We start from the raw sequence: 12,640 nt of genomic DNA on the forward strand, positions 1-12,640 counted from the left end.
TTTAGCAGGGCTAGTCTTAGTCTTACTGAACACTGCAAGGCAATGGGCTATAATAGTATTACTTGTGAGGTACTACATAAGCCCTTCTTTCAAAACCGTCTCCCCTACTCCCAGCAAGACTACCTGAAATTCCTCACACTGGATGCACTCATGAAGGTTGTTCTTAAGGAGCCATATATGATAACTATCAGGCCATTATGTTATAGAACGTATTGGGGGAGGTATTGGGGACAGTATAACATGTCAGCTAACTGCCTCATTCCCTCAAGGCTTTGCCTGGTTGGAATGGGCAGCAGGACCGGTGAGCTCTGTGGGGAGTCCAGATAAGTCTGGCATTTAAGGCCAGGAGAACAGGCCTAAGCAGAACTTCATAGAGGGGGATCTGATTGATCCAGAGACAGCTGGGGATCCTAGGTGTCCAGATAGCACAATAGGATGTGGAAATTTGGGCACTGTAGATGAATATCTGAATAGTGGTGGCAGTGATAGCTGTAAACAGTCTTCCCCATGCCTCCTGTGACTATAGCATTTCCCCTAGTCTCCTGAGATGGAGGGAGAAAGGGATCTGGGTTGTTTGCTCGCATGTGTGTTTTTACAGCAACACAGTGATCTCATGCTCATGACCCACCCCACTTCCAGCTAGATAGCTTTACTATATGAGGTTTTCATCACTTGTTATGAGATCTTGACTAGATCTGCAGTCTGAGAGCCAGGCAAGCAAACCAGACCAAGCCTCCTGAATGATGTAGGCCCTTCTTACCAGATCAGACAGGCCTTCAGCTCCTCATTGGCTGCAGGCCCCACATCTCAAGTTATTTTAGTTGCGACAGGCAGGGCTTCCCTAAATATCTGCACCCTCTTATTCAGTGCTCTTGGGAAGTGGGGTATGCATTTGCCATGCTCCAACCTACTGAGCTGTGCAGCTCAGACAACAAACATGCATATGCACACAGAGAAAAGCACCACCCCCCTCCCCCAGACATGACTGCACTGGCAATGGCTGCAAGCCTGGCCCCCACAGGTGGGGACTCTTGGTGTCCCTGGTGATTTGGCTGCTGAAAGGTGACCTAGATCCAACTGCCTGCCTCTTCCCCTGTCCCCATCACTCTCCACCGCATCTGAGCTGACCTGGCCTTAGTTGGTTGATTTTCCCAAATGGGCTGCAGAGAAGAGATGTTAATGTTGCTGCTGGACAAGCTCAGTTCCAGCATTTCTTCTTCCTGGGTATCTTCGGCTTCTTTTTTCTTCTTCTTACCAAAAAAGCTCTTAAGGGCTTTAAATTTGCATTTCTTCTTTCCTGGAAGTGAAAAATGAAAATGAGGCAGAGTGTGATGGTAGAAGGGAAGACAGGAGAGGAAATAGAGACTTCATGGGAGGAACGAGGACCATGATCCCACTCAGGTGGCCTGCAGAGCTTGGACTCAACCCCAATGCTGACAGCACCCTTCAACATTCATTTGATTAGTCATCCCCTTAATAACTGAGTAACAAAGTGTCTGAGTTACTGGTAAAAGCAGAAGCCCAGGCCACAGCTTGTGATCTCTGGGCAGCCGCTATTCAGGTCAAACTCACTAGGAATTCACTTTCCTCTCAATTTCAGCTATTAACATATACACCTCTTTCTTTGTCCTAAGAAGTTCATTCATGTGAAGCAATGATTGAGACAATGAAAGCACTTAGTACTCCCCTGACTCTACCCCAGTGGCTGAAGTCATTGCAATCCAATAGGAGAGCCAAGCTCCCAAATGTGAAAAACACTTCAGAATCCTTAGAAATCCAAGTCTAAGTGGCAGTTGGTACTTCCCAGCCTGCGTGCTCAAAGGATGCAGACCCAAAGAGTGAGTGCGGTTGGTTAGTGCAGTCCAGGAACACTTCCTTGAGGAAGGAATTTATGAGAAAGGGAGATGGCCGGGAATCAGAAGGAAGAAAGAGCTGCCCAGGCGAAGAAGCTGTCTGTGTAAAAGGCATGTCAAAATCAGATACCAAAGAGTTTTTCAAGGAGTGTCTGTGTGTGTGTGTGTGTGTGAGAGAGATGATCATTGTGTGTGTTCTTCAACTCTTGCCAATTGCTTTGGATTATCTACAGGGCTGCTGTCCTTTGCACATGCAGATAAATGAGAGTTTGCTCTATCTATAATAATTACCAGGGCAGCAGTGAGGAGTGTGAGCTTTAAATGCCCTTAAGGTACTGTCTGTTTGGGCTTTACTTTTTTTTTTTTTTTTTTTTTTTTTTTTTTTTTTTTGAGACAGAGCCTCACTCTATCACCCAGGCTGGAGTGCGATGGCGTGATCATGGCCCACTGCAACTTCCACCTCCTGGGCTCAAGCGATCCTCGCACCTCAGCGTCCCCAGTAGCTGGGACTATAGGCACGCACCACCACACCTGGCTAATTTTTTTTATTTTTTGTAGAGACAACGCTCTAGAAACTAGAGTTGAGTTCTAGAACTAGAGTTGAGTTCTAGTCTCAAACGCGAACTCTTGGGCTCAAGTAATCCACCCGCCTTGGCCTCCCAAAGTGCTACAATTACAGGCATGAGCCACCGTGCTGGGCCTCTTTAGTTTCTTAATAAGCACATATGTCTTTATTGTGCTTATTAAGAAACTAAAGGGGAGAAGGGGGAGAGGGCTAATGCTGCATTCTTCAGAGGGAAGGAATTAGCTCTTATTGATTTCACATGCAACAAGTGCCAACTAAGTTGTCTCATTCCAGGTCTCAACTGTCTGGTCTCCAGAAGGTCTCATCAGCACAGCAATTCGGTGCTGGCAATGAAGGGTCCAGACAAGGGAGTTGCCAATGCAGCAGCCATCATGAAAGGCTTAATGGTGTAATGGAAAGCACCATCCAAGAGTCAGAAAATTCTGGAATCCTAGGCTTGAATTCACTATCAGTTAGCTCTGTGACCTGGAGTAGGTCACTCAACCTCTCTGGGACTCAGCAGGAAAATTAAAGGATTGCACCTGATCAGCATCTCCAAAGTGTGTTCAGAGGGATGCTCATAAGGTTTGTTGTATGAGAAAGGGATCCGTAGTCCAGTCAATCTGGAAAATTCTGGATTAGACAAAGTTCAGTAGCTTGCTTTTCAACAAAACCTTTCTGAAACTTCAAAATGGTTATGTATATGGTGAAGTTCCAAGAAACCAGGCAACAATATTATCTCTTAATGTGCGTAAGCAGAATGTCTGGCAAAAAACACTTTGAGAAATGCTGAACTAGAGTTCCTTTAGCTCTGAAATGCTATGACCTCTTTGTGCACCGATTACTCCTGAACCTGCCAGGGTAAAGGTTCCTAAACTTCAAGGCCTGCCTTAAGTCTAGTTTCCCACCAATCAGTGAAATTCATGCTTCTCTCTATCTTCTGAACACCTAAAACTTGGCTGTTAGCATCAAACGTTTCGCATCTGAATGTTCTTAGCCTGCTCACTCATTCATTCGTTCATTCATCTATTCAACAAATATTTATTAAGGTCAAGTACTTACCATGTTCTGGGTATCCGTGAGAAAGAAATAAGTTATAGCTCCCTATGTCTTAGCTACTGCCCCTACATCAAGGCTGTAGGCAAGCCCTCCTTAACATCCCCCTTAGCAACTAGCACAGTGCAAGGCATGCAGTAACAGCTATGTCCACTGGGGAGCGCAGAATACCAACACGGCTTGTCACTTCCTTTGACTTGAGACCACTGAACAGAGTCATCCTTCAGCATACTATAGTTTAAACACTGGCCCTTATAAGGAGTTGATGCAAATTATAGATGACATAGGTAAAGAGCTTAGCATATGATCTGGCATGTAGTAAGTGCTCAATAAATATGAGCTAGTGTTAGGGACTCAGTAATTACTTATCAGGGCTGGATTCAATTCTACCTCATTAGAAGCAGCCCCATATCTGTAACTGAATAGTGAACTGTACAATATGCATAATTGGAGGCAGAAGCCAGCATGGAGTAGAGCAACGAAAGATTATAGAACTGTTTGCTTGATAATTGCTGCTTAAGTAATTTCTGTTTTGGATGACTTGGGCAATTTCTTATCTACTAGAATTTGCCTATATAGGGGCATGGTTAGGAAAACTTGGCAATTCTACCTAAAGAGAGAAAGAATAAAAAATGAAAATGAAATAGGAAATGTATATTTTCTCCAAGATCCCTTTTAAAAATGTTTTCAGAAAAAAATAATTTCTACAATAATAAAATATTTAACGCTGGGCATGGTGGCTCACACCTGTAATCCCAGCACTTTGGGAAGCCAAGGCAGGAGGATTGCTTGAGCTCAGGAGTTCGAGACCAGCCTGATCAACATAGCCAGACCTCATCTGTATTGAAAATAAAAAAGGCCGGGAGCGGTGGCTCATGCCTGTAATCCCAGCACTTTGGGAGGCCGAGGCGGGCAGATCACGAGGTCAGGAGGTCAAGACCATTCTGGCTAACACGGTGAAACCCCATCTCTACTAAAAATACAAAAAATTAGCTGGGCGTGGTGGCGGGTGCCTGTAGTCCCAGCTACTTGGGAGGCTGAGGCAGAAGAATGGTACGAACCCGGGAAGCGGAGCTTGCAGTGAGCCCAGATCGAGCCATTACACTCTCAGCCTGGGTGACAGAGCGAGACTCCATCTCAAAAAAAAAAAAAAAAAAAAAAGAAAAGAAAAGAAAAGAAAAAAAATTAGCTGGGGGTAGTGGTTAGTGCCTGTACTCCCAGCTACTCAGGAGGCTGAAACAGGGGGATTTCTTGAGCCCAGGAGGTTGAAGCTGCAGTGAGCTATGACAATGCCACTGTACTCTCGCCTGGGCAAGAAAGTGAGATCCTTCTACCTCTGCCTCTCAAGGTGCCGGAATTACAGGTATGAGCTACTGTGCCCAGACGATTTATTGATTCTTGACAGAACGATTTATTGATTCTTGACAGGTGGATCTCATTCTGGCCTTCTGAAAGGGGAACAACTTTATGCTCAGAAGATTTAGAAACACAGCAATTGTTGCCCCTCTTGCTTCAAAATCCCATAGTGGAAGGGAGGAAAGCAAAGCTAGGGAATCTGAGTTGCAAACCTCCTTCTAATAATCCAGCAAAGACAGGGAGAAGAGAGTCAGCAGCTAATAGCTCCATTTGTGACACAATCTATAAACACTGAATAACTGGATAAAAACATGTCTAATAAACTATTTAGGCTGTAATAATGAATTCAACAAACATAATCATTGTATGAGCAGCAAAATTGTACATTGACACATTTTTATGTTCCTAAATTAACAAAATGACTAGCGACTTTGGAACAGTAACAGGTGCTGAAAGTTAAGTATGCATATAGTCCAATTTCCCCCCAATTTTCCATTCTTTTCTGGGCAGAAACAACTTATTTTCCTGCAAAGATTCAAAAATAGCTAAAGCAATGGGTGTCTCTTTTAACCATGGACCCTAGAAGGAAAAGAATGTTCCATTCCATCCTGTAGTGTGGCTCTGAGTGTGGTGGTGGTATAGCTTTGTTAGCAGGGAGCTGGGGAGACATGGAGAGATGGTAAATGCCCAACATGGTAGGTTGGCTGCTGTTGCTCTAGGTCAGTGGCTTGAAAGCTGGATACGGCCTTTGTGACAACCCACTGCCAGACATACAATGTCAGTAGCAAGGGTCTATGTCTTCAACCTGCTTTCCATTAGGAGACTGCCCTACCCCTAACTGTATCCAACACCCCCATCCCCGCTATCCCATGAATGAAGACAAGCCCTGGTCTCAGCCCTGGAAGTGAGATACAAAGCTGGGTACTGTCCATGTGCTATGTTGCTTTTGAAACCCTAATGGAATCTGAGATGGTTGCCATATATTCAAGTCTATAAATTTGTCCTTTGAAGTTTTCTTTTTTAAAGTGTGGTGGGGGCACCTTTAAATCACCAGCAGCTGAGCCCTCCACAGGCTGTTTTTCAAAATCTATGAAAAGCACAAAGGGTAGAGAGATCTAGACAGCAGGTATGGGTAAAAACTCACATTTGTACCCAGCAATGTTTATATAGGTCACCTACACACTGGGTAACTTATGCCATCACAGGGTACAGCAGTTGCAGTCAGTGAGCTGACAGCTGAGAGCTGACAACTGTCTGGACTTCTATAACAAAGCCACTGATTTCCCTGTCTAAGCCCAAAGACTATGCATTCCCAAGCAGCAAGTAGCTTTCAACATACTCATCCAGTCAGGGTCTGCAGTGTGTCACATGCCAGAAAACAGCTCATTGAAGGCTGTTTTTTCTCCAGAGAAGAAAACACAGCTAAATCTAATGAGAAATGGTTGCCTCTAAGTTGTATATTTGCTTATCCACCATGCATACAGGCAGCCCATCCGAATTGAACTGAATGAGCTTTTAAAATACATCGCATAATGATGACTTTGTTCTCTTGCATTGCTGCTTGGAAAGAAATTTATTTTTTTTAATTTTTATCTATTATTATTTTTTTTGAGACGGAGTCTCGCACTGTCACCCAGGCTGGAGTGCAGTGATGCAATCTCGGCTCACTGCAACTTCCACCTCCCGGGTTCACGCCATTCTCCTGTCTCAGCCTCCCAAGAAGCTGGGACTACAGGCGCCCGCCACCACGCCCAGCTAATTTTTTGTATTTTTAGTAGAGACAGGGTTTCACCGTGTTAGACAGGATGGTCTCAATCTCCTGACCTCATGATCTGCCCGCCTAGGCCTCCCAACGTGCTGGGATTACAGGCATGAGCCACCGCACCCGACATTTTTTTTTTTTTTTTTTTGAGATGGAGTCTTGCTCTGTAGCCCAGGCTGGAGTACAGTGGCGCGATCTCGGCTCGCTGCAACTTCCACCTCCCAGTTTCAAGTGATTCTTTTGCCTCAGCCTCCCAAGTAGCTGGAACTACAGACGCCTGCAACCACACCTGGCTAATTTTTAAAAATATTTTTAGTAGAGACAGGGTTTCACCGTGTTGGCCAGGCTGGTCTTGAACTCCTGACCTCAAGTGATCCACCCACCTCGGCCTCCCAAAGTGCTGAGATTACAGGCGTGAGCCACCACACCCGGCTGGAAAGAAAACATTTCTAACTAAACTTTCTTCCCTTTAACCTCCCAACAGCCACCTTATTCTCTGGCCAGCCCTGACTAGTTCTAAAACTTCTAAAACCGTACTCAAATATTTGGTCTTACAAAAAAACAAACAAAAAACAAACGAGAACAGAGAAAAGGCATTTCGTCGCTACCACTCTTCATCAAGATGTACTGTGCTGCCACCTTCTTTTGTAGGCATCTGTTTAGTTCATATCCAAAAAGTCAGTTGGTTTGGTAGTTGGGTTTGCTTTGGTGAGAAGGCCTTTCACTCATTTATTCATTCATTCATTCATTAAATATTTTGGAGTGCCTAATCTCTTTCTCTCTTTTTCTCTCTGTCTCTCTCTCTCTCTCTCTCTGAGACACAATACTAAACAGTGATAACACAGAGATGAAGAAGACCCAAGCGCGGCCATTAAGAATCCGTGATCAGGCTCTCAGCATCCCCTGCCCCACATCATGTGTGAAGCCAGGCCTCCAGGAAGCCACAAGGAGGCTCCCCTCTGTTCTTCCAGACAAAGTTTTCTGTACCATACACCACTAAAGAAAACTCAGCAAAAGAATGGAAGAACAACCCAAAGAACTGTTCAATTCAATTCTGTCTTTACACTCAATGTCTCACATTGCATCTTATGAGTTCCTTTTTATTGTGTGTGTGTGTGTGTGTGTGTGTAAAGCTTATCATTGTTTAGTGACATTTGCCTCCCTTTCTAATTATTCCATGCATGATCACCTATCACTCATAGATTGTGCTGCAATTTAGGCAATGGATACACGAGTAAGTTTTGCCAAAGAGAATTTTTGTAAATTTAATCCTATTTAACAGAAGCCTATGGAGGCATCTTTTGTTTCTACCTCCTTTTACTCTTCAACAAATTAATCTCTTGCTTAGATCTGAATTACTATCTACAGCAAAACCTCAGCTGAATTTGTCAGATCATGGTCTGTTCTGATTGGTTTTTTCTGATGAAGCAGAAAAAGCCTTAGTAAGTAAAACCTGGTAACCATTTTCAAAGAAGATTGCAGGACCTCAGGCAAATCTTTGACTATCAGAGTTGGAGGTGCCAAAGAAGAAATTAGAAAATCGAAAAGTAAACGTGACTGAGTCTAATGATCTGAACTTGTTTTCTTGTGCCTTGCTTCTTTGTCCTAGGAGCTAAATAAACACAGTAAACAAATCTAATTCTGGTTATCAAAGTTTTATTGGGTTACTTACCCTCATCACCAGCCTCCAGAACATCCAGACTGTCAGAAATTTCACTTAGTGATTCAGCCATTGTAGGATGACTAAAATAAAATACAAAGCAAAAAAGCAAAAGATCCTCATTTGATATTCAGGGCGTAAGGCAATCCTTTCACCCTACCCCTTATCCTTCAGTTATATTCTTAAAATAGCCTAGAAAACATATACAAATGGAATTGCCATTACAGAGAATTATCCTTCCTTTAAAAAAGACAATGATTCCAAATGATTCCATTTACATAAAATGTCCAGAATAGGCAAATACGTAGACACAGAGAATGTCTTGCTTAGGGCTGGGAGGATGTTTTTTGTAACTTTGGACGCCTATTACTATTCACGGGTGTGCCCAGGGAGACAAAATTGTTTTGATAAACACACAGAGCCATAAAGAAAAGACTGAAACATCTGACTACATGAAAATTTCAGGCCGGGTACAGTGGCTCATGCCTGTAATCCCAGCACTTTGGGAGGCAAAGGCAGGAGGATCACTTGAGCACAGGAGTTTGAGTTGAGGCTGGGCAATATAGCAAGATCTCATCTCTACAAAAATTTTTTTTTAATAGCTGGGCATTGTGGCATGTGCCTGTAGTCCCAGCTACCAGAAAGGCTGAGGCAGGAGGATCACTTGAACCCAGGAGATTGAGGCTGTAGTCAGCCATGATCATGCCACTGCACTCTAGCCTGAGTGACAGAGCAGGACCCTGTCTCAAAAAAAAAAAAAAAGTGAAACTTGTGGAAAAAAAATAAGTCAATAAAAGAATGACAAACTAGAAAACAATACTAGCAACAAATATGACAGATACAAGGGCCAAATTTCTTAATTTATAAAGAGCTCATATAAATCAATAAAAGACAAACAACTTGGTCTAAAAGGGACAAAGACTACAAAGCAGTTAGCAGAAAAAGAAATACAAATAATCACATATGAAGAGGCTCCGTCCTACTAATAATTAAAGAAATAGAAATAAACATATCAAATAAGTATTGTCATCTATCAGATTGTCAAAATCCTTAATTTGGATGATATTGCATTGCTGACGAAGGTGGGAAAAAATAGGGACTCTCATGCACTCTGGAGTAAGTAGTTCTAACTCTCTAAAGAGCAATTTGGCAGTACCTATCAAAATCTAAAATGCACATACCTTTTGATCCAGGAACATCACTTCTCGAACATTACCTTATAGATAAATAGTCACACTTGCACACAATAATATACATACAAGAATGTGTATCACAGCACTGTTTCAAATAGTTAAAAACGGGAAACAACCAAAGTGATCATGAAAAGGATAATTCTCCCATAACTCACTCCATGTCATGCTTCTAAGGAAGCATGCCGGTTGATAATCAAACTTTTAGAAATCAATGCTGACATTATTTTTAGAGACAGAGCCTTGCTCTGTTGCCCAGGCTGGAGTGCAGTGGTGCAATCATAGCTCACTGCAGCCTCAACCTCCTTGGCTGAAGAGATCCTCCCACTTCAGCCTTCATAGCAGCTGGGACTACTGGCGTGCTCCACCATGCCCAGCTAATGTATATACACACATATACATATATATATATATATATATATATATTTTTTTTTTTTTTTTTTTTTTTTTTTTTGGAGAGATAGGGTCTCACTATGTGCCCAGACTAGTCTTGAACTCAACTGATTCCCCTGCCTTGGCCTCCCAAAGTGCTGGGATTACAGGCATGAGCCACTGTGCCTGTCCCAATGCTTTCATTCTTGATGAAAGTTTGTGTGGGGGGTGGGGGTGAGGTGGGAGGGAGATCTGAGGAGCACCATAACCCAGAGAAAGGGTGCTATATTCATCTGTGCCAGAAGGCCATAGAAAAGCAAGCAGAGACTTTGCCCCTATGATAACTCTCCTTGAGGTCTTGATGTAACTGAATGAACTATTGTAAAGTGGGGTTAAGTAGATTCTAGAATCCCCTTGCCACTCCAGATCTGCTCTGTTCCCAGACATAGCTATGCTGCCATTGCTGTTTCATGGGTGGGCTTCAGGCCCATCCTGTCCTGCTTTCTAGCTGTAAACCCCTGATGCATCTCCAGAGGTGGGGGGCCGGGGGGCGGGGGTGGTGACCACAGGCTCTAAGGCTAAGGAGAACTTGAGAGTTCACATAGCCAGAGTGACTGAAGCCTTGGAGAGCAAAAGATTCCAAATCACCATGAGAACTGACAGGGCTGTGGTGTCAAGATTGCTTCAGACCCACTTAGTGAGATGCCCTGTGGTTCCCCACAATTCCCCCTCACTGCCACAAGTAATAAACCCAATTTGTTCAACGACAAGTATGTTCCTGGCTGAAAGGTATTGATATTTTAAGTCACTCAACTTTTATGAGTTAATATTACAATTCTGCCTAAAGATGACTGAGTCCCAGGCCCACACAGTGATCAATAATTACCCCCCTCAACACACACACACACGGGGACACATGCACACACACACCCTCTCCACTCCAATAACCACACCGCCTTTCTTATCATATGCAGACCATCAGGAGAGCCCACATCAATGGATTTACACACCAATGCATTGTCCCAGAATGAATGGCTTTGCCCTTGGCATTCCTGTCTCTGCTAGTTTTCCAAGATCTGGAGATCTGGCAGGAGCAAAGAGGAAGGAAAATTCAACATCTGACTGGACACAGTGGCTCACACCTGTAATCCCAACAATTTGGAAGGCCAAGGTGGGTGGACTGCTTGAGCCCAGGGCTTTGAGACCAGCCTGGGCAACATGGCAAAACCCTGTCTCTAGAAAAAATACAAAACAAATTAGCTGAATGTGCATGCCTGTAGTCCCAGCTACTCAGGAAGCTGAGGTGAGAGGATCGCTTGAGCCTGGGAGGTCAAGGCTACAGTGAGCCAAGATCATGCCACTGCACTCCAGCCAGGGTGACAGGGTGAGAACCTGTCTCAAAAAAAAAAAAAAAATTCAAAAGCTCTTAGGAAATTCAGAGGGAGAACAGGAGGAGTTTGTGTCACTGGTAAGTTCCTGGCCATCTTAATAAACACAGCAGCACCCCCACCCCTGCCACTTTAGAAGCCTTTTTAGACATTGGGGAAATAAACTATCTTAGAGAAGCCTGTGGGCAAAAAGCCCGTTAACCAAAATGTGGGGCCATGGTAGGCTAACATTGCCATTGACCTACCACTGTCAAGTGTAGAAGATAGAAATGGAAAAAAAACACTGAAGAGAAAAATATGAAAGACGAGGGAGAACAAAGAAAGAGGGCATCTTGGCTGCATCTGAACTTTTAGAGCACTAATAGAATCATTGCATTCAACCCTTGAGCTTAGACTGTCCTATCTGAAATTCTTTGTAGCATACTTGCCTTATTTCCCCAACGAAATCCTAAAAGCCCTGAGGCTTTTAGCAGGCACTCTGTTGACAACACCACCATCAGCCAGTCCAACTGGACATGTGGAACTGTCTCCTCTCCTAAACAACCCAGCAACTACAGCAAAACACAAACCTCCCCTTGAGTTCAAATTCTCTTGCTGTTACCATCCCATTCCTCTGCATCTCTTTAAAGTAAAACTCTTTAAAAAGTTATCTATACTTACTGCCTTTATGTCCTCACTTTCTATTCTCATGAGCTCTCCAATCAGGCTTCCAAACTGAACTGCTTCCAAGCCAGTCCACCAGCACTGCGCTTGCTGAATCCACCAGTTCCTTTAACTTTCAGCAGCATCTGACGTGATTGGCCATGCCCTTCTTTTTGAATAATTTTATCACTTGTCTTCCAGAACACTACACTCCCTTAATTTTCCTCCTACCTTATTGGCTGTTCCTTCTGGGTCGCCTTTGCTGGATCTCTCTCCTCTCCCTGATTTTGAAATGTAGCACTGCAGGGCTCTGTCCTTGGCTCTCTTCTTTGTCTACAGTCACTTCCTAGAACCTCACCATTAAATAGAAAAGTTAACCTGAGCAGAATTGCAAGCCACGTATTTTCAATTTTCTAGTAGCTACATTTTTAACAAGAAAAAAGAAACAGGTGAGACTGCTTTTAATAATTTATTTAACCCAATATAACCACCATATTATGATTATTTCAACATATAGTCACTATAAAAATAATATTAATGGTATATTTTACATTGTTTTTGTTCACAATAAGCTGCCACATCAGCTGTATCAGCCTCCTGCTCCAAACCCCCAGCGGCTTCCCATCAAGCTCAGAGTAAAATCCCAGCCCCTTACCATGGGTCTTATGTGATGCAAGCCCACCCCCATGCTCCACTGATCACCAAACCCGCTACCCCCCTACTTCATCCCTTCACCTAGCCTCACTGGGCCTCCTGGTAATGCCCCCTTTCAATCTCAGGATCTTTGCATTTGCTG

The 12,640-nt window shown here is 43.5% G+C and overlaps 1 protein-coding gene across 1 annotated transcript in view; it reads right to left on the reverse strand.

The window, feature by feature from the left end:
* The window catches only part of KIAA1210 (KIAA1210 ortholog), a 48,845-nt gene extending 36,846 nt beyond the window's left edge, over positions 1–11,999 (reverse strand). Inside the window, exons 1-3 of the mRNA XM_063660171.1 lie at positions 11,863–11,999; positions 8,265–8,335; positions 1,129–1,297 (exon numbers count right to left, since the gene is read on the reverse strand). Coding sequence (XP_063516241.1) covers positions 1,129–1,297; positions 8,265–8,325 — 230 coding nt within the window. The 5' untranslated portion in view covers positions 8,326–8,335; positions 11,863–11,999. The remainder of the gene's footprint in view (positions 1–1,128; positions 1,298–8,264; positions 8,336–11,862) is intronic.
* Positions 12,000–12,640: the final 641 nt, after the last annotated feature.

This window comes from Pongo pygmaeus, chromosome X (genome assembly GCF_028885625.2).
Source record: "Pongo pygmaeus isolate AG05252 chromosome X, NHGRI_mPonPyg2-v2.0_pri, whole genome shotgun sequence".
Classification (NCBI taxonomy): Eukaryota; Metazoa; Chordata; class Mammalia; order Primates; family Hominidae; genus Pongo; species Pongo pygmaeus.